The 22,739-nt window shown below is 41.0% G+C and overlaps 2 protein-coding genes across 2 annotated transcripts in view; both read right to left on the bottom strand.

Annotated features, from left to right (window-relative positions):
• paqr6 (progestin and adipoQ receptor family member VI) overlaps window positions 1-325 on the bottom strand; it is a 25,124-nt gene extending 24,799 nt beyond the window's left edge. Inside the window, exon 1 of the mRNA XM_023407156.2 lies at window positions 103-325. The gene's annotated coding sequence lies outside the window, so the exon portion shown is untranslated. The remainder of the gene's footprint in view (window positions 1-102) is intronic.
• A 2,188-nt stretch (window positions 326-2,513) lies between these two features.
• On the bottom strand, window positions 2,514-21,624 carry smg5 (SMG5 nonsense mediated mRNA decay factor). Its single transcript, XM_023407159.2, has 22 exons — window positions 21,172-21,624; window positions 20,743-20,841; window positions 18,256-18,379; window positions 17,132-17,288; window positions 16,072-16,161; window positions 15,547-15,636; window positions 14,554-14,632; window positions 14,340-14,465; window positions 12,833-12,901; window positions 12,215-12,444; window positions 11,758-11,895; window positions 10,331-11,254; window positions 10,003-10,172; window positions 9,837-9,912; window positions 7,903-8,078; window positions 6,952-7,110; window positions 6,698-6,757; window positions 6,251-6,410; window positions 4,784-4,874; window positions 4,551-4,625; window positions 4,327-4,465; window positions 2,514-3,936 (listed from the first exon to the last, which is right to left on the bottom strand). Exons 1-22 carry the CDS (start codon window positions 21,234-21,236, stop codon window positions 3,853-3,855), a joined length of 3,381 nt encoding a protein of 1,126 aa, XP_023262927.1. The 5' UTR covers window positions 21,237-21,624; the 3' UTR covers window positions 2,514-3,852.
• Between the last annotated feature and the right edge of the window lie 1,115 nt (window positions 21,625-22,739).

Genomic DNA, 22,739 nt, shown 5'->3' with positions numbered 1-22,739 from the left:
GGGGGGGGTCTGCTGGACCATTAGACAGTTCAGTCACGCTCGGTGCAACTGCGCTGCTATATGATGAAAACCTGCTGCTGACACACAGAAACCTGGTCTGACCTTTCAGCTTTATGTGTCCAATCGGATCATTGCAGACAGATGAAGCGATTCCGGAGCGTCGAAAGGAAAAAATACAACTATTATTTTTTTTTTTGGTTTGTTTTTTTTTGGAGGATGAAAAAGTTATAAGTCCATCCTTATACTCCCCAGTCTGGCCTGTCCCTGTTGTACTGAACACCCGCCTCTCTTCCTCTCCCTCCGCACATTCCTGCAGCAGACGAATAAAAACAATACTGGACCCTCCGATATCGAAATCCCTCCCTCAGGGCTGAGACTTTCTTTCTATTGGATGTGGCAAAGAAAAGAAAGCTTGTCTTCCCCGATTGGGGAGACGAGGCAGAGAGGACAAGAGCTCCAGCATCATTAACATGGGGGCAAACATGGACGGCAACGAAATGCAATGAAGAGATATTATGCAAGACAATGACCAATGAGATGCACATGTGCAAGTCCAAGCATGTCCAGAGAGACAAATAAAGAAGAAGTTACTTACACATAAACTCCAAGCAGGCGAGGCATTTTCCCACTGCGAGCACTGACCCCTGCATGGACATTTCTCAGGCAGATCACAGGCACTTTTAACTAACTTATGAGTCTAACTAATTTGTTTTGTGCATGTTTAAACCTCTCATCCTGTCTCAGCAGCCTTATCCGTCCACTCCAAGATCCCTGCAGCCCTACAGCTTCATGGGCTCCCAGAAAGAGGATTTTGTTGGGTCAGTGAGGTTTCCCAACCCCCTTACCCAGCAGAAAAAAAATGGGCCAGCACCAATGCCAGCCGTCTCCTGTTAGGGTGGCACTGACCCTGCTGACTGGGGATTGGTTATTCTGTGTGTTGGGCTAGCGGTGGGCATGGGGCCCGGGACAGAGAGGAACACAAGAGGTGGAAGAGAGGGGAGAAAAAAAAAAGGAGAGGAGAGAGAGAATGGCACATGGAGACCTAGTTTTAGAGAAGAGGCAGAGACAGGTGTCTGAAAAGACTCGAGGAGTTGACGGGGTTTAGGTCACTCAGGTTCACTGTAAGGATTTTAGATCGAGAGGCGGCACCTAACTGCCTGATAAATCACTTACATAAGTTCAGGGGAGCTCCAGTAATTTACTGTTGTATTACATCACAGTTTCATTTTGTGTTTCTCTGCTGTATGTATTAAGATTTGTGGATTAATCTGTTTGAGAAACATTCAGCTGAATAATCCTCATGTGTTGAGTCGGCCCTTTAATGACATTTTTATTTTTGGTACAATTTATAGAAAATGCATGGCAGCTAAGACGGAACATATTTCTGTTCTTGAGTATGTGGAACTGAATATTATCATTTTTCTGGTGTGTGTACTGGTTGTCGACTGTCTTGTAAGATAATCAGTCTACGAAGCTGGAAAACTTGCGACACTCATTAAAAAGAAATTCGAATCAGTGCAGCTGAGGTCAACACTGGTGCTTACTTTTCCCATAATGCAGTAGCAGCTTTCATTAGACTCTCCATGCCTGATAAATGTCTGTCAAACTCCGCAGCCCCATTTGGTAAAACAGGCTTTGTGTTTTGTAGTTTGTAGTTCCTGGGTGACGGCATCAGGGTCGTTTTTCAGACTTAATGCTGTGATCACATTGTACTTCCTGTTACACAAATATTAACTCAAGGCCTGGCAGTTTCCCTTAAACAGCCAGAGCGAATATTTGTATACTGGTTGTTTCCCTTAAAAACTGTATACACTGTATACTGGATGTTTTCCTTAAACGGCCAGTATACAAGTATTCAAGCGAATATTTGGATACTGAGAAATGTAATGTGACATCTTTCGCTGCCATCTCCAGCTGCTCCAGTGGTGCAGCTCATCTTTGACCGAGCCTGTGTGTGTTTGTTGAATAGAAACTCTGCTGCACAATGTTTGGAAATGTGAAGTTGTTACTCTAGCTTGTTTCATCACCGTTTTTATTTTTATCAGCAGACCACAAACAGTAGCACTGCTCTCAAACACCAATTTGTGATTGTTGTGATAAGCCACGATGCAGGAGGCTTTGGCAAAAAAACGGGTCATCTGGCAAAAATGTTATGAAATGTCATCCGGCATGGCACTACACTGCACTGGCCAATCACATGCAAGCACACATTCCTATAAGATTAAATTGTAGTGTGAACTGAGTATTTGTTTATGGTAGAATTATTGCAATGAAAGATAAAATAGTTTCTGCCGTGATAAATTTCCACTTGTAAAAACCTGTCTCGGAGTATTATAAAACCCTGAAGTCTGAGAAGCCTGAGAAGCTTTCACATTCTCAGATCTGTAACTTAAACTGGACTTTCTAAATCATATATCATGTCACGCCCACTGAAAAGCAGCTCCCTCTCTCCAGAACCACAGGAGACGACTGGAGGTCAGCAGCAGCACAGAGAAGTGATAAGAAGACTGAAGTCAGCATCTTATGAGTTTCTTTTTATTGTTCAATGCATGGCCACACACATATACTGGTTTTCTTTTGCACTGTGCATGATGGGACAGTCACTATGGAAATGGTGATGTAGATGGGATACATTTTAGGAGTTTACAGGGGTCCAAACACAACCCACATTCCTCAGGGTCAGGACAGCTGGCCCTCTCTCTTCCGAGTCTCCTTGATGACTAGCTACAACATGAAGCTAATCAGCTTCCCCCTCCCTCCCTCCCTCCAACACGACACCTTGATAAATAAATTCTGAATTATATGTTTTTTTTTTTCTTCCTCAGATCTGAAGAACTTGTTCAGTGGATCAACAGACGATAACAACCCTTTCCCTTTCGTTTAGACATTCTTGCATATATCATTCAGATTTAGCTTACAAAAAGCAAAATAAACAACATCATTTGGGTACAAAAATAAAATCCAAATTAAAACCTTTAACAGGGCGACACCTGTCGTGTTTTTTTTTTTCCATTTTCTCATATAGAGATAGCACAATACATAAGTCACTGGTCACAAAATTACACCGCAAATAAAGAAAAACAAAACCAAATAAAATTTAAAAAAGCCATATAGGAAATAAACCGATCCCGAAGAAGTGTACATCTGTCTTCCTCAACCTTTCCGGCCTATGAGCTACGAGACCACTGGTTTGTTTTTGAAGGCTGGAAGACTCGGGGTGTCAGCTGGACAGAGAGTGTTTTCCTCTATCTCAAAGATGTCTTCATACACCCTCGACTTTACAAAACGCAGCCCTACCAGACTCGCACATTCCTGACCCTGTTTTATCAAATACAGACTGAAGGGAAAGGGGAAAGGGGGAAAACAGAAATCCAAACCACTGCTCTAAATATCTATATGGATTCATCTGAGCGCGAGTGTGTTTATGTGTGTGTGTGCGGTTTCTCTCTCGACAAGTATGTACTCGTTTGCTAACATATACAGTGTATTCCTGGTTAGGGTGTGAACCAGGGGCACTTAAAAGTTGTTTAGCATCCCCCCACTGTGTCCTCACCCCGACCACCACGGGTCACTCTTTATGTTTAGGATTGGGAGTGGGAGATCTGCTGTTTCTTATAGCGCCATTTCGCCCACATTTCTCTATTTTTTATTTTTTTACTCCACTGTATTTACTTTTCCAGCTCTCTAAGCTTTACCTCTTTTCCTTCGATGCAGCTTTCTTTTGAGTTGTTTTTTTTTGCCTTTGGAGACGCAGATACACACAGAGCAAAAGAGTGGGAGAGAGAGAGAGGGAGCGAGTGTTGTGATCGATCAGCTGTTCGCAGCACTGACAGCTACCCCCCTTTTGACCTCTCAGCCGATCTCCTTCCACTGACGGTAGAACTCCACGATGTTCTTCAGCTCCATGCCGGCCGAGCCAGCCGCCTGCACCGCCGCCTGGCAGGGGGAGAAAACAGGGGAAATACAAAACTGTCCTCAATATTTCAATCGTCATTACAGCCAGGACAAATATTCCAACACAACTTTCTATTGAGAAGAAAGGAAGAAGCTTCAGAAGGTCTAAATGGTCACAGTATACAAACCATACAGATGTTAGTAAACTTCAGTAAATACTTTGTATTATATAACAAACATTTCCTGTAGTACTGTAAATATGACAAAACAGGGACAGAGCTGTAATGAACAGAGTCCAGTGAAGGCAGCACTGCAGCGAAAAACAGCAGAAACACAAGTCTGTTAAACTTTGCTGGGTTTGGTGGTAAATGTCCGCTCCCCGAGAGTTTCTTCATGTCGGTGAAATGCAACAACATGCAGTGAGTGACTGACCTTCATCGCTGCTGACCGAGTGCAAAGCTCGTCCACTTGATGGCCGGTAAGAATGGTCACCATGCCGGCTGTATCTTCATCTCCGTTGTTCTGGGAGACTGTCAACTGCCGACAGCTGTCCACCATCTTGTATAGATGCCTAGAAATACAGGAGAGAACCAGTCAAAGTCTAAGCCATCCGATGAGCGCGTTACAAAACAAACAGAAGGGCAGCAATGTTTTACCAGGCTTCAATGTCCTGCCGTTTCAGTTTATCTCTTTCAAAACTTCGACCCGACTCCTTCTGGCAGCGAATGTACCTAGAGAAGGACGTGATAAACAACATCACCCTTTACAACAAGGACGTTTTATGGAGAAAAAGTGAACTTTGTTTTTAACATATGCCAAGAAACTGTCTCTAAGAAGGTGAGCGGTGAGGAGCTTCATCAGTCACTATACCTTTACCACAGATACACACCTGTTGCCTTTGCGAAATTCAGACTCCAGGAAGCGGATGCCATCCCTCGCTCCGGCATTCTCCTTCTTCAGTCTGTCAAGTCCATCAATTACTACAACACAGAAGCAGTCCAGATCAAGTCTGACAGTCTGAATGTGAGTCAGGGACTGACTTTGTGAACAGGGCATTATGTTTAAAGCTGGAACTGAACTTTTGGTTAAAATAAAGAGATTTAATGTCACTGCCAGTCTGACTGTCTGCTCAGTCTCATTGCTCTAAAGCGGCTCTGTACGTTATACGAATCATGTGTGTTCAACCTAAGCTGTCAAATCACAGTGACATGTTTAGCTGATCAATTATGAATTAATCTACTGTATTTTTAATTTTAATATTAGAATACAAACAAATATTCAAATGTACTGAGAAATATAATATTCTGCCCCAAAAACTAAAACAGAGGCGTCTTTCTGTGACTAGATAAGAAGAGTGAGATGAACAGAAATACTTCAAAAACCAGGGTGAAGAATGGGTGAAGCCACTTAACACAGGAATTATGGACATGCAATGAACTCGATAATAATGTAATCTGAGAATGACTGTTAAGAAGATGTACCCTTATTTGCAGTTAACTTGTGTCATATATATATATATATATATATATATATATGTCGGTATTCATCAGGGTTTCTAGATGAGTAAGACATTTCAATAGAATTAAATTTAACACCTGTTTAATACCTGTGTAATCACACTGGCCAATGTATTTAAGAATGATGGAAAAGCATTAGGGATGAAACAGTCTAGAATTATTCATAATTTTCGGCAGCGTGTAGCAATAATTCCTAATGATATAATTAAATAAATGAACACAAACTGGACCAGGATAAGTGGCAGAAAATGAGTGGACTAATCAATTGCAAAAAAGATTTATTCGTGCAAGTTCATTAAAGTTTTTTGCTAAAATCAACACCTGCACATTATTAGATGATGTACTTCTTAGCTTCTGTGACAGGCTGGAAAGTGCTGAGTGAAACTCCACAAAAAAGGATTCAACTGTCTCTATGCGAACGATCCGCTGTCCCAACAATCCTGCTTTTTGTTTAGAGGTATGTAACGCCTCCCGGCCGCCCGCCATCAAACACAAAAACATTTTACAACTAACAATGCTGCGTTTAGAAGACAAGAGAAAATAATAACATAAATTACATTTAGGAAGTTTTAATACCTTCTTAGGCCTTTTTGAGGAAATTCAATTCCATACTTCTAAAGACTTTTCAACACCTGCAGACACTTTTCAAGACTGGATAGTGATATTACCAGATTTCAAGTAACAGTGTGAATAATGAACTGAAATCTGGCACCGTAGTAAAGAAATAGTCTGATATTTTGCACAATTGCCTCTCTGTACAGTAAAGCCAGGGATCTGAACCAAACACCTCACCCTCTCTTGCTGTTTAGGACACACAGAGGAGGAGGCAGCGCACTGACCTGTCCGTGGGATGATGATGATGAAGCAGCCGCTGCCGGCCAGCTGTCGGATCAGGTTCAGGTGCTGGCAGAGAGCAGCTGTGTCTGGCACCAGGTAGGGAGACATGGACGACTGTGCCTTGGGCTGCTGGAGGCTGCCCTCTAGCTGCGACACCTCCAACTGCAAGGATCAGACAAATAAAAATCCAACAGCTGATGATGTGTGATTAATGGAAGATATATGTGGGTGTTATGGTCACAGAAACATAACATGACTATATAAGGGCTGCCATACTGTTCCTGTTGCCTCTCTCGGATGTGTGATAATGAGATTTAGATGGATGTTGGCTGGTTTATGACTGTGATGACAAACAGCACACAGCTGTGTCTATGCTGTACTGCTGCTCAGATTTCACAGAAAACACAGACAGGGTAAACAGTCAGAGGAGAGAGTGATAATGTAAAAACCTGTAGTCGAAGCTGGGCCATGTCCCTCATTAAGCGATTTCGACGAGCTTCCTCTTCAGCCTGGACAATTACAGATAAAGAAAGGTCAGTCAACGTCAAATGGGACAGTAAAAGTAAGAGGTGTTTTGGTTGCAGCTCATTAAACATCACCATTTGTTTTAATGTCTAAACTCTCCCACAGGGTAATGAGACTTGACTGAATGAAGGGCCCCATGTGGTTGTTCAGGCCACTGTTCTGTTCAGATGTCACTCACCATTCGGAACTGGGCCTTGGCCTGTTGCACCAGATTATCCTGTTCAGACTGGCTGATGCTGGTGAAGATGCCCGCCTCCGGGTTGAAGTGCAGCACGTTGCCTTGGAGATTTGTGAGGAAGTGGCCAAAACTGCGAATGCAGCACACTCGCACCACACACTAAAGGAAAGAGATGGAAGAAAATGTTTTGAAGATTTAAAGCATTTAAAAGGATAAATGTTTGATGATAAGATATCAACACATGTTGGATAATTTAACTTTAAAGGTCTTTTACCCATAAACTGCAACAACTGCAAGTTAAGTGGGCAGGTGCACATGCATGTGTGTTAACATGTTTCACTGGCTGAATCATGTTAAGACACAGAGATTAAATAATAACAATTATACCTATAAATGTTAAATATAGAATAAACATTTTAGTGGTTTTAAACTGCTCTTATAAAGATTTTTATATTAACAATGGGTCAAATAACAGGTAATGAGAGGTGGCGCTCATGATGATGAACCCACAGAGACTTATCACCCGACTCAGCAGTTCCCCTCAGCTCTACACAACTTCTAACATCTTCTAACATCTTTCAGCTCGTTGTTTTCAAACACAAAGCTAAACCCATAAACCGAATATTCTACCTGCTGAGCACCAAACGCCAGACAGACGCAGTTAGCAACTACGTGATAAACGTGGTATAACATTTAGCAGATCGCTAACATTGTACTGTGTCATGTTAGCCATGACAACCGTATGAGGTGATAATGTGTTGTGGGCTGTCCCCAAGTAGCAACCCCCCCCCCCCAAAGAAACAACAGCAATTGAATTAATTGATCTTTCCTTAAATTGCATTAATGATTGTAATATTGTACACTGTTTTGACATCTTCAACAACTTGTACAACAATAAGCTGGTAGATTGTGCAGCATTGTGTGTGTGTGTGTGTGTGTGTGTTAGTTTACCTCCTGTAAGGGGCTGAGGGAAGGGTTGCGGTGAGTAAAGTCAAGGCGGCGGTGAGCTACGCTTAGAGCAGGCAGGTGTCGCAGAGCCAAATCCTCAGGCAGCAGCAGACTCTGGACCAAACCCGGCTGCTCGCACTCATTTAACAGCTCTGTCACCTCTGCGTTCAGGCCAAGCTCTGCAATACACACATGGACAAATAAATAAATAAATAAATAAATGAGCTGGAGATTCAGAGCAGAGTCACAAAATGAAAATAAAAGAAATCACACAGGGAGACAAATATTCAGTGTGAGAGTTGAATATTAGCACGGTTTGTAAAGTCAGTCAACAGCGCTGGGTTGAGATCAGAGGTGGACAAAACTAATAAATAAACTAAATATCTGCTATCATGAAAAAGCATTAAAGCAGCATCATTACATCAAACCGCACCAACAAATAATAATTCTTAATTTGATTCAGGTCTCATTTACACAAGATTTTAATTAGTAAACTTCACAAATGTGTAAAATTATATATAATTATATTATTCTACTGAAATAGACCAAATGACAATACTGATATACAACGAGCTTCATGCAGGTAATACACATATAAACAAATTTGTTCTTGAGTGGCACGTATGAGTGATTTCACAGAATCTGTCGCACTCACATATTTTCTCTTACTTTTCAATTTTCTTACAAACGAAATTTGTGAGTGGCTCCATGTCCCTCTTTCTCCAAGACGGAAAAACGATTGTTTGACTTTGGGAATTGTGCTTTCAGAAGTTTGAAAGGGAAAAGGATACGGATATCAACTAAAATAAAAATTAAATAAACTAAAACTTCAATGTAAAAATGATATTCTTCTCGTCTTATCAGTGTGACGTACAGCACTGTGCAAAGGTTTTAGGCACTTTAGACGTTTAGAATCTCATCCATCACGCAATACCATCAGAGAGGCGTCAGATCAGTCCCAAATTCACAACACGACAACGAGCCCAAACATACGGCCACAGTCATAAAGAATCATCTGCAGCGACAGCAAGGAGTGAGGCAACAGGTGGTCTGGACCCTGATGACATCATCGAGTCAGTCTGGGATTACATGTGGAGAGAGAAGGAACTGAGGCAGCTTCGATCCAAGATGCTTGGAACAAACTACCTGCCAAGTACCTTTAAAAACTGCAAGCAGGTGAACTGTACATGGGAAAATTGGTGTCGTTTCAAAGGCAAAGGCAGGTCACACCAAATATTGATTTGATTGATTTTTTTTACTGATAAATAAAAGCTATTCATCGGATTACTTTTGAAAGTATCTTCACTTTACTTTTAGTGCCTGTAAACTTTGCACAGTGCATTAAAATCACAGCTTGTTTGACTTCTTTTTATTTCATTTTATAGGCATGAATATTGTGGCATTGCCACTTTTGCTATTTGTCAGAAAACTCTTCTCACTCCTACATATGAAACAGGGTTTTCATTTTGATGTCCAGCTGACAGTGTAAAACCGCATGTAATGGAACATATTCTCATTTGTTGTGTGGCTTTGGGTTTTATTTTAGATCTAACTTCATATCAAACCGTTCCCACTGAACTTCTGTCACACTACGGCTCTGCAATGACGTGACGAGAACAGCTGTAGTGATAGTTTATCATTTTTATCAAGTTAGCCTAACACCACTCCTGACACTGCTAAATTTGTTATGTTTTTTGACTGTTAATGTCCAACATGAGAACATGTCCCTCCACGTGAAAAGAGGGTATTCACTGACTTGGAACAAGCGATTTACGACAGCTTTGTGTGGTTATGAAGGTTTGCCGAATCTGACTTGGAACAATGACATGAGCAAACATCACTGAAGAAAGTAAGATGGATTTAGGATAAACCTCAAACCCTGGCTGCTGTTGTGACAAGTATAAATCTCCATGCGGTGCAGTCTACCAGTAACTCACCAGCCTCGAGCATCTTGCTGCCATCTGGTAGCAGGTTGAGCAGCACGGACAGTCGGTTCCACAGACTTTGAGAACTCTGCGGAGAGAGCAGTGGATTACAGTTGGCTAAATATACTCCTCAGATGTCAGTGTTTTATAGTATCAGCAGGAGGCGCTGCACCCTTACCTGTGCACACATGAGGATAATGTCAGTGTTGGTCCTTAGCCAGTCAATAAAAACCTTCACCACTTGGATCAACCCCTGATTGGTCATAATCTCCAGCTTCTCCAACAGGGTTTTTTCACTATGCACTGACTGAGTGCTGTGCTGGCTACCTTCTGAGTCGGAGTCCAAGTCTACAGAAGAAGGTGAAAGAAAAATGTCAGATCAAAAATACAACATTTAAAAAAAAAAAAAAAAAAAAAAAAAGTCACAACCTCTTTATGAAGCATTAAAACAGAAAAGTGGAGAAAAGCAAAAAAAAATACTGATTAGATGTAAAAAGGCACATTACCATGTTCATTGGTTCCGTTGGCAGTACCAGGGTTCATGTTACAGGGTGAATCCCCAGGAGGGGGAGGGGTCTCTTGGGAGGGGGGAGCAGAAGCGTCAGTAGGGGTGGGGATATCTGAGGAAGATGAGGCTTGAGGCCTCAGCAGCATGTTGCTGAAGGTCGGTGCCAGGCGGAAGCAGCGCTTGGCCTGGAAGAGTTGCGAGGACATGGCCTGGAGGTTACTGCTGATGCTGGAGTCGCTGGGCATGAGGGGCCCGTTGGTGGTCGGAGGGGTATCACCATCCCTGTCGCCTCCTTCTTCCTTGGTTTGCTCTTCATCTTCCTCTTCCTCCTGGTGTTCCCGGGCCTGGCCCTCCAAATTGTCCGAGTTCTCCGTGTCCTCCATGTCTTCCAAATCTGAGCGAGATTCCTGGCTGTTCATGTCTGAGTCGGTCTCTACATCAAACGCTGTTCCTCCTTCCTCCTCCTCTTCCTCTGAGCCACTCCCCCAGCTGCCCTCCTCACCCAGGGGGTCTCTCTTAGTCTCCTTCCTGTTAGAGGAAGGATTGAGGGGCAATCCCGTCGTCGTGCCGCCTGTTGAATCAGCACGGCCCCTCTTCTCTTCATCATCATCTTCATCTTCTTCACTCTCAAAGCCTTCGCTTAGGTCGCTCTCGTCCTCTCCTCGGCCGTCCTTGCGGGCGCAGCGGCGTCGGCGGAGTCGAGAGAGGCGGGTGTACTTCTTCTTCTGCCTCTGTTTGTCCTCTTCCAACTTGCGCTGTTCTTCCACGCTGCTATGATTCTTGGCACCAACCCTTTCACAGCCATCTTCATCCTTTGCCTCTTCCTCCTCATCATCCTCTTGCTCCAGGGAACCATTCTGCAGAGGCCTCTCGTCACACTGAACTGTCGGTGGAGCTGACAAATCCCTCATCTCCAGGTCATCTAGACGAGAGAAGAGACATTCACAGTTATTGTTGTTTTTTTTCATTCAGGTTTACTGCGAAAGACGTTTCTCTGAAATCTTTTGCTTCTAACAAGACAATTCACATAACAAATGAAATGTTCTCCACTGGGTTATTCCTAAAAGAGCATGTCAGACAGAGTAAATAAATGTGTTCAAATGTAAATTACTCTTGACAGCCAGCCGAGCCAAGACATGAGTAGGTAAATACATTATAATAAGGTAGAAACTTCACATGCTGCTGTAGTTCTCCCAAAAGATTTGAAACCACAAAGAGCACCACTTTAATCCTAAAAGATGTTGCTGATGAGGACAAATTGGGATTGACGCATTGATCTACGTAGCAGACACAGGCACTGGGAGATTTCCTGTACCGTGCTGACTTGGGAGTATTTTTATTTTAATTTTTTTCAAAACTAACTTGTAGTTGCAATTGTGTGAATTTTCTGCTCCACATATGGAGACAGGGTTTCCCCTCTCTCACCTGTAGCGTCAGTGTGAAGTGGAGGCACCTGGCTCTCCGCTTCCTCCAGTTCAGCCTGCAGCCGGATGTTGACGTGGTTCACCAGGTGGGAGAACAGGGCCAGAGTAAAAGCTATGGATGCACTATACTGCTTCGATCCTGAAGACACAACAGACCCATAATTGTTTGAGCAAGAAAAATAATTTGTCTGAAATGTGAACTTTTCTTTTGTACCAACAGAGGTCTAGATGATGATCATTTTCCCAGAGTGGAATAAATCATGTACAGCTAGAAATAAGAAGATGATACAGAAATGGAATTACAGCTTTTGAAAAGACATTTAAAGAGAAATGCTACTGTTTTGTTTTCAACTTTAAATTTATAAATAAGTTATTAACATAAACATGAAGAATCTTTTTAGATCTCCGATACACAACAACCACAGTTTTGACAGCTTTAACATCACAACACCACCAACCTCCCCTCTTCAGGCTGTGCACCACCATCAGACAAGTAACCACCATCTTGAAGACGAGGGTGTCGGGCAGCACAGGGCAGGAGCTGTCAGTGTGCTGCTGCTGCTCCTCCTCTTCCTCGCTGGGGGAGTGGTGAGAACCACCATGTGCTGGAGGGGGCAGGTAGAACAGCACCAGGTTGAAGTCCTCCAGCACCGACTGGCAGAGCGACGTCAGCTCCGTCTCCATCAGACTACACAGAGACACAGGAGGGGAAACGCCACAATGAAAATGAAAAGTGAGGCATTGAAAAAATACAAGGTACACACAATTTAACAATGAATAATCCAAGGATAACAATGCAGTGGTTTAAGTGGACTGCCTTTCATGTTTTGCTCATGAGCGACTTGTACATTCTGTCGGCAGCTTGAGTGGTTCGTTTGAACATTTCTGTCTGGGGTCACTGTGTTGTGTTCACTGGATTTCCTAAACCTAAGATCTGTTCATTCTTTACAAATTCAAATATCTGATTTTGCGTTCAGTGTTTCCGGTCTTAAAATAGCAATAAAACGGTTAAGGATTAAAAATAAAGTTACGTGTGATACGAGTCGGGAGATGAGCGACGGCACAAGCTCACTAACCTGTTCTTCGGCTGCAGCAGGCTCTGGAGGTACATGAAGCTCACCAGGAGACGCTTAATGTCTTTTGATCTGCAGAGAAATGGTGGAAAATGACAGATGACAGACAATTATTTCAATCAAATTTACTGTTTTTTTTTTCTTGACCAAAATAGAGAAATCTATTTTTTGTCTTTGCCCTCTGAGTAATTTTCCGAGAACATTTAAAAGGAATAATTACATTCTGAAAAATATATGCTTAATTGGTTTCTTGTTGAGAGTTAGATGAGAAGAAAGAAATCCCTCTCACGTCCGTATGGCAAATGCACTGTTAATTAAATGATATGCTTTAGCATCGAGGTCATAGTTAGTGGTGGCGTTGTACATTAAATTCAGAATTGTTTCTAATATTCTGCCACTCTCATGAATGTAAATAAGGAGATAAAACAACAACAAACCCCTCTCAGTCACATATACGATGCCTCCTGAAACTATGATTCAGTAATAAACATTTTTGTTGTTTGACATTGAATTTACACATTTCTGACTGTCAACAGCAACAAACCCTGTAAAGACAGATCTAACGGCAGAGTTCTTGTACTGGATTGCATTAGATTTAACAGGTGTACCCAGTTAAAGGGTGCAAAAGGTTTTCATAATGAACACACCAGGGCTCGGTTCGGCTTTGTTCATGTAAATGACAGCATTGTTTTCTGCCCTGGTGGCAAAAGAATTTGTTAATCTTATTTGTTCCACGCACAATGTTAATCTAAATAATCCTGATGGTAAATAAACAAACATTATTCACGTTGCATCTTAACGAGTAAATCTATTCATGTGTCTTTGAAAGCTTTTGAACACACATCAGGGAAAAGCCACATGAGAAAAAAAATCCATCAATTCTTCCAGAAGCACCAAAACATTGTCTCCTGCTTATCTTATATTCTACTTTTGTATATTTGTCTTTTATTTCTCCTGAACCCTGTTACATTTGTTGCTTACACAAACTAATTTCCCCACAGGGATCATCAATCATCTAATCCCATCTACAGTGAGATGTTGCGTAATCCCACCAATGGTTAGAGAGCCTTTGTGATTCAAAAGGCGAGAACACAATTACGCAAAGCCCCAAATATCAATTGGAACTGGATTAAAATTACTCTGGCATGTCAATACAGTAAAGTCAAAACATTCTGTTTATTTCAGACTGATCAGCCGGTGAAAACCATTAGTGATACCACTGCTGTCCAGAAAGGGCTCATGATTTAAGGATGTCTGGAAATCTAATTTCATTGATATGAAAAAGACATGGGCTGAATTAGTTTACCGTGAACCGAAATACAAGTGAGCACATTTTAATTTACAGAAAAGAATTAACAAAGGCAAGTGGAAAAATAACTAAATATTAACACTTTAAGAATAAATTATAATATTATATTATATTATATTATATTATAATATGAATTGGGACTGATCAAAAAAAAATGTTGTCCGGTTTCAGAGCTGCCCTCCTCCTGCACATCCTCCTCACCTTTGTCGAGATGGAGATAGCTTCTTCATTTCCTGCTTCTTCACTTGGTGGTACATCTTGGCAGCTTTGTCAAACAGACGCTTCAGGTTGCCATAGGCGCCCTCGAAGGGGGCATCTGATTGGATGCTACACACAGATAAAATATCTGTTAAGACGTGTAACAGATCTGGTTGGATTTGTAATGTACTTGTAATGGCACATAAACATTCCTCACCAGCGTAGGTAGTAGTAGGTTGCTTCAACATTGTAGAACTTGCTCCCTGCCAGTGTGCCAAGTTGGTTAAAAGGCATTCCTGCAGACAGGTGGGTGAGGAAATGGGTAAACAAGTTAACATTTATTTTTAGAGTTGCCTGACGTGAACTGAGAACAAGACCACAAACAACTTCAGTAGCACAGCAGTAATGCTCCTTTTTACGACAGTATCTGTTCTGATTTAGCAGAAGTTAGAAGTGTATGAGCTTAATCATAATAATCATATCTAATATTTTGATGCCCTCTTATGTTACTTCAGTAACGTAGAAGCAAGAAGTCACAACTACATCTGACAATATTTTTCATGTGAGTCCACAAATAAAGCAGTAAACTCACAAAGGCTACAAGTACAGATAAGGTCAGTGAACATGAACAGTGATCCAGTTAGCTCAGTATAACTATGGGACATTAAATCAGCTCTGTATATCATCAAGGAATAGTTGAACATTTTGGAAGTTGCCCAGCACCTCTGCTAGTAGGCTTATTTTGTTACCTCAAGAGAGAGCCAGGCTAACTGTTTCCTACTGTTTCCAGTCTTTATGCTAAGCTAAGCTAAGCAGCTGCTGTCTGTAGGTTCATATTTACTGTACAGAGATAAGAGAGACTCAAGATCTGCTCATCTAACTCTCTGCAAGACGGCGAATAAGTAGCTCTGAACACAATGTATTTGGAATTTAAACATGATGTTCTTCCACAATAACATTGTAAATAGATTCAATATTGATCAGTGTCCTCCTTAAGTACTTTTCTTTTTGATTGAACCATTGAATTTAACATTTTTGTCATTATTATTACGTAAAGAATCACATCTGAATAAAATTATTTCCACAGCCTTTTAGAAACTAAATATTCCTTTCACTCTCCCAGCCCATAAAACACAAACTTTACCAGGTTCTCCTCAACAATGGGAACAGCAAAGTGCTGTGTTAAGAATTTTACATGACAGTCACTCACCCACATGCGGCATGACAGACAGGGCCTGATGGTAAAACCTCTCTGCCAGCTGCTCAGCCTCCACTCCAGCAAGCTCGTTCTGGTAACGGGCTGCAGAGGAAAGAACATTAAAAAAATAAGTATAATATTAAAATATGAAAAACAATTATTAACAAGAATAATTGCTTTTGGTTTTGAAATCTATGTGACCGCATGATCATGACAGAAAAGGCGTATGATGATGGAGATATTGGTTCTCAATTATTTCTGAAACGTTCTTACACACACACGCACACACACACACACACACACACACACACACACACATTCCATAATCTTCTACAATGTTCAGTTAAATAATGTATAATCAAAATACCAATATCTCTGTATAACCTAAGTCTAAACCAACCATACAGCCCCATGCCAATTATACTCTATAGCTAAGCCAAAATTTCCCACGCTGAATCACACACACATGCCGTCTCACACCTCTACAAGCTGGCTAAAGAGATTAATTAATTGCATATTCTATTATCGTGTTATTACCTAGATCTCCAAGGTAGACCAGACAGCGATGACAGGCCATCTGTGCCCACTCCATCTCCTTAGGGGTGGCTGACACAGGTTTCTTTCGGCCTGCGGGGAACAATTACACAACACTTTATTTTTCCATTTCAAGCATTTAGTCGATGCACTTACCCAGAGCGACTTGGAGTTATTCAATAACAGAACAAGTAAAGCAAACAGTTTTATATCAGAGAAAAGCCCGAATGCTAGAGACAGCATCTAGAAATGATTTGATATTCCTTCTCTGTCCCTAAAATGATAAGATTAAATTATACTTTGGGCTGGAAGACAGGATTACAGACCTCATTTAGCCCTTGGTATTTCTATAAACCCAGATATCCACTGTGAGCCTACACCTGCCTGTTTGTCCTTGCTGACAAGAGACTGGCTCGGCATTTCTCCACCTTTTCTCCACTTTGCATAGTGCAGGGGGAACACTGACATCTGATACTCAATTCAAACAATGGACACACAAACACCTTGTGTGAATGCCACGGTGTGACAACACTGAGAGTTGAGTCTAAACACAGAGTGCTTTTTAAAACCGGCTGTAATTCAGGTCAAACTTTAACCCAGTGGACGTTTAAGAGAGTTTGTGCAGTTTAGATGTTAAATCCACATGTTTTAAAACACTCACAGCACCATATTAAATTAAGATTTGTAAAGCAATTCACAAAACCGGGATGGTGCGAAAATTTGTAAAAGAAAAAGCTACGAGTCTTTGGATTAGAATATTAGAATATCTTACCAATAACATCTAACAGTGATTTAATATATTTTGATGTTTGAAAACGCCACATTAGTGAAGTATGCACAATACTGAAGCAGCAAAATTGGATTCAGCATCATTCATTTCTCTGGTGTGACAGGTCAAAAGTCATCAGTGACAAAGGCTTTTTAAATATATGGAAAGCAGACAGCCTGTTTCACATCTGAGAATGTTACAAATCCGTCTCACATTCATTATGTAAGAGTTTAGACGCTGCCTTTGCGTCTGAATGTTCTATATCAGTGTCCGTGCATGAATTTGTTGTCTGACCGATCAGCGGGTCTGTGACGTGGGTCCAGTCGATGCAGTCCTGCAGCTCCAGCTGGTAATGTGACTGGATGTAGAGCAGTAGGTGCTGGTAGAAACCAACCCCGGCGATCAGGTGTGTACGGTAGGCACACTCCAAAGCGCTACGACTATGGATGTGCTACAGCGGAGGAAAGAGACAGAAAAGAGAAAAACCAAGACATTAGAAGTAATAATAAACATTATCTACACAACACTTAAAATACACTTTACATACATTAAAAAAAATTAATTCAGAAACATTTAATGCAGATGAAACCTGGTTCAAAAACACAACCACTAGATAAAATACCAAACTGGCAAATTTGTGTTTTAAGAAGAGACTTCTTAAATTAAACACTTGATTAAGACAACAACAATGCAGCAAATGTATAAACTAAGTGAAAACAAATTAAAGTGAAAAATACAACATTGATATATCATCAGCAAACAGGTGATTACTTACACATCCAGCACTTTATAAGTAACATTGCCATTAATTTAGAACCACATTGTGGCTCCCTAATTAATGTAAGTCCAATATTCGCTCTCCTTTAGCTCTGCTTTTCATGAAATGTGTTTCTTCTGAAAACAATGCTATGACTATTGAGTGTGAACCAAAACAGTAAAGGTGTGGGCTGCGGTAAAGCACCTTTGAGGCGAGGAAAGCTGCAGATTCAGGTAGTAATTCCCTGTAAATTCATCACTACAAGTGATCCCTTTCACACTACACATGCATCTTAGTATATTATATCATTTATCTGACACAAGCTGTGAACATTTTTATAACAACAAATCAGCTGAGAAATAACCCGTCTACTTTGATAATGGTAATAATGGTTTTACTGTGTCGCTCCAGTAGCGGAGCTAAGTGCCAAAGGTGTAATTTTTTGGACGTTTGATTTCCACAGGGACAAACCATGCATAACATGTACACACTCTTGGTACTCTGTTGGTATTTTACGGGCTAGTGACCACAAAACAGCAGATGTCATTGTTAAGAGTTGACCTTTAAGCAGAAGCCAGGGTGACAAGCAAGCTTAACAAGTGAGAAAGTGGTTTGCTAACACATGCAGAGAGTCATTTTCCACAGCTGCGGGGACAGTTACCTTCTTGTTGGTCTTGATAACCTGGATGACCTCATAGTATACCTTCCTCCAGAGCAACTCCTCAGCCTTACGGCCATAGTCGACAGGGTGGAGAAACATCAGTTTCACACAAAGCTCCCTCAGCCTGAAAAAACACAGAAAGAAAAACAGATGCACGAATGCATAAGTGAGGGAAGTAGTTAGGTCACCACAAGTGGACCGATGAGCCAACCTAGTTTCACATGAACAGGTGGAGCTACGCAGGAACAGAAGTTATAGCACATAGCCATTCCAGCTTTGACATATGTAGCTGCCTGTACAGTAGAGTTGGAACTGTTGTCAGCTAATTAATCAGCGAATCAACAGAAAATTATTTGGCAACTATTTTCATTATAAGTTAATCATATTTCATGGATCATTGCCAATCTTTGCTTGATCCAGTTTCTCATGTGTGATGATTGGCTGCTTCTTTGTGCCATACTGTATATGACAGTGGACCAAACATGCGCCAGTTTATTAGGTACACCTAGCTAAAACTAATTTAATAAACAAGCCCTGCAATAAGTTCTACCTTCATAAAGATCATATGTGTTCCGTTTTTTTTTTGTAACTGTCTTAGAGAAGTGTTGACTCAACTGTGTGGTCACTGGGCCGGGTGTAGTTTGCGGTGCTGTTGCACTGTGTTGTGTTACACTGACAGATTCTTCTATTATTTTGTCCACCTCATTTACATCACTGAGGGTAGGCTAAGTAACAGAACCATCTCTCTGTATAATGCAGAACAGTACAAAACATCAAAACGATTATAACCTTCATGAAGGCAGGATTTATTGCAGGGCTGTTTTATTAGACTATTAGTTTTAGCAAGGTGTTCCTAAAAAGCTTGCAACCAAGTGTTTATTCAGGTTTAGGACCGTTGGTGAGAAACAAGATTTTTTTCTGCAATTGTTTGACATTTCAAAGACAAAGCAGATTAATGAACAATAAAATAATCATCAGTTGCAGCTCTGCTTTATAGACACTACATCAATGACAACTGATAATTCTGGTACCATGGACAAAAGGAAATATTTGTTGTATTGCTAAAAAGCTTTTTTTTCTTTACTATGACTCACATAGTCTGTGCGAACTGATTCATAAGTCAGAGTTGTTAGCCAGAATGAAATCTCAGTCCCCACTTCATGTGTGCAGCCAATTACAAGATTATGTTAATACAGCTAGGCAAGTACATGCAGCGCTTCTCTTTATCTCTTCTTCTGTGCTTGGTTCTTCCATCTTCAATGTCTGATACTCAACAATAATATCAGCCTCACCTTGTACTGAGGTGGCAACAAATTAAGTGTGTGACTGAAGATCTCACATTAAACTATGTGCTGGGGGATCTGTTTACCAGTAGATACCCGTAAATACAGGTTTAAAATCATCCCAAATGATGTGCAATGGTATGTGATCACTCCATATACAGTCACTGAACAGGGTGAGATACCATCTCCTGTCTGTCTGACTGTGTAGGCACGCATCATCTCTTTCTCACATGTACTTCCAAGTTCCTCTTTCATTTTTCAAGCTTTTTGTTTGTTGTATCAAGTATGCAAATTGACACCACAAACCTGTTCTTCAGCTGTATGACTATGGTTAAAGGAGTATTATGTTGGTTTTTTTTTGTATAGTCTTGCAGAGACCAGTTTGTCACAGATGAAATCACATTAAGATATTGAAGCACAAATGGTCATGTGGATATATTTAACAATGATTCTCAAGCCGGATGTGAACTATTCCCAGTTTGTGCCCCTCGTATTAGCATACATTTGAATCACAGAGCCATCAGCCATAAACATCAGTTTCTCTAAATAATAATTAACCAGTGATGGTTGAAAAACCTAGAACGATGTTTAAGAATGGTTAGAGTTGTTCTGAATGGTATAGGATCCCTGCAGACTCCTCTACTCATCTGGGTGAAACAAATACTACATCCACTGAATAAACAAGATTTTAACTGCTTAACTTCTAAAGTTACACCTCTGTTTTCAAATCAAGTACTGGAAAACAACTTTGAAAACTTTCAACTAGTTGATTAGAAAAGCGAAAATTTCATCACAAAAATCTGTTAGTATTTTTAAATGACTGTCTGGGTTTATTCAGCATCACCAGTTAATGATATTCCTAAAGAAACCAATTATTACCTCAGTGACTCGAATGCATGTTAATACATGAGGGGCACAAACTGGGGCTGGATTTAAACTGGACACATGATCAATACAGAATACAAAGTTTGCAAAGGGCCTATAATATATAAAGATAAGGAAATGCTGTAGGTCACAGATTAACTTATCTGAAAAGACAGCATGAGGGTCAGTCATATTAGCTAAGTGAACTGGAGGTTAACCCCACGCAGCTGGTATTTGAGGTTAAATTGTTACAGATGTTCACAACGACTGAATAGACATAGACGGTGCAAATTACACGATTGCCTCCTTTCACACACACTGCTGAGACTGCTTGACATACTTGTTGCGAAGGCTGATGTTCTCCGGCTTGAAGACCTCTCTGTAGGATGCTTTGCTGCCGATGATGACATCCAGCTTGTGCACGGACTCCACCACAGCCCTGGGTGGCATTGGGAAATAAGAGCATTAGCATAATGACAAGGCTAAATATTTACTGGTCGATAAAGGGATGTCAGGCGCTAACACCCAAAATCCTTTCCGTTTCATTTCTCTATAACAAAGACAGCAGTGGCAAATGCAGTAAATGCAGCAAATTTACCTAAATTACACTGCTATGATTGGAAGTGTGTAAGGTTTAGTCATCATTGTCCTGGCAGGTTATTGAATGGAAGAATAAGTGCAGTATTTCTCATAAAGCGCTAAGTTGGCTAGCACAATAACGTTCAATTAGCACATTGGTTAGCTCGGCAAAACGGCCTCGCCAACTTACCTGTAAAGCCGCTTGATGAGAAGGACTTTCGCCTCTGGCTCGCTGTCCTGCCCCGGTCCACTCATATTAGCGACTATCCGGTTGTTTGATCACACGCTCCAGCGTTTAACCGCCGTTTCCTCCTACCCTCCCAACACACTGTTGTCACGGCTACTCGGGTTTGTTCCCCGGCAGTGACAACCGTGTTGATAGCCAGCTAGCGCTAGCTATCAAGGTAGCGTTAGCTTTCCTCCCCTTCCCTCCGAGTCTTTTTCGTTTCTTGTGTCCTTTGGCAAGACCCCCTCTACCCATCCGTTCTGAACCCGGGTAGGAGGGGGTGCCCGGTAATTTACGCTCTTCCTGGTCAGCTAAAACGCACTGATAAGCTTCTTGTGTAGTTCCCCGTTCCATCCATTGCTACGAAGGCGGCCATTATTCCTATCAGGCAGTGACCGCCTGGATATCGCGAGACTACAGAATACACTCACGAGATTACATCGGGGGTTGCCAAGTAGTCTGCTGCAAATCCCCCATTTTCGAAAATCTGAATTAAACCCCTAATTAATCCCAAATTTTAAAAACTAAAGAAAGAAAATAGGCATCAGACGAACACCAGGTACTGAAATACATGTAAAAGCACAAGTAATTATTTCATGTTATTTGTGACATCACATATGATGCATCCGTTTGATATTTTGAGAGAGGGAGGGAGGGCTTGTTTCTCCAATGTATTTATAGTGAGCATAGCCTATTACGTTCCTGCCAATACTAAAATCTTTCACACTAACTTTGTCTAAGTAACATGCTATTTGAACTTGCCTTTAGTCATTAGTCTCCCACCAGCTATTAATCAAATCATGGATTTATTAGAAGTCACATTATAGTGAACAAATCTGTTAAAGCTCCTGTGCACCTGTGGGCCACCCAAACGGGGAGGTGTTTTATTGTTGTTGTTGTTGTTGTTGTTGTTGTTGTTTTTTCTTCTTATTTTGCCTGATTATATTTGTGGTTGAAAGTACCTTTTACTTGTACCTCACTTGAGTAGTTACATTTTATGCTATTCAATACTTCTACTCCACTACATTTTGTACTTTTCACCTCACTCATTTGAAAGCAATTGGTACTAGTTACTCTGCAGATTGACATTATTAATGCAAAACATAATCAACAAGTAAATTATGATGTAATATTATAGATTAAGCTACCCAGCAGTATATAAAGCAGTTAAAATAGCACCACCAGCTGCATCATTAAAGCGATTCTTACTATCCTTACTAATAGCAAGGTCACTGTCACTGTGCCCTAATTGAACAATGGCAATGGCCACTTTAAATTCTGTTGTTGTAATTCTTGTTTTTGCCAATAGAGGTCTATAAATATCAGAGATTATTTAATACCCCTATAACTGCAACATTGAAATCACACAGAAATGGCATTTTGAGAGACGCTTGCCTCCATAGTTTTATGTATTTTTATGCAACTCCTGACTGTCAAACAGGGTGACAGCAATAATGATGTAGGAAATGAATGACATTTGTAAGTCTATGGGGTGTGAGTTAGAGAGAAAAGGACAGTTTCTGGTTATATGT

Source organism: Seriola lalandi, unplaced genomic scaffold, assembly GCF_002814215.2.
Source record: "Seriola lalandi dorsalis isolate HSWRI2012SDOR001 ecotype SW California unplaced genomic scaffold, Sedor1 jcf7180002054330, whole genome shotgun sequence".
NCBI lineage: Eukaryota > Metazoa > Chordata > Actinopteri > Carangiformes > Carangidae > Seriola > Seriola lalandi.
This window is presented reverse-complemented; position numbering and strand designations above follow the sequence as displayed.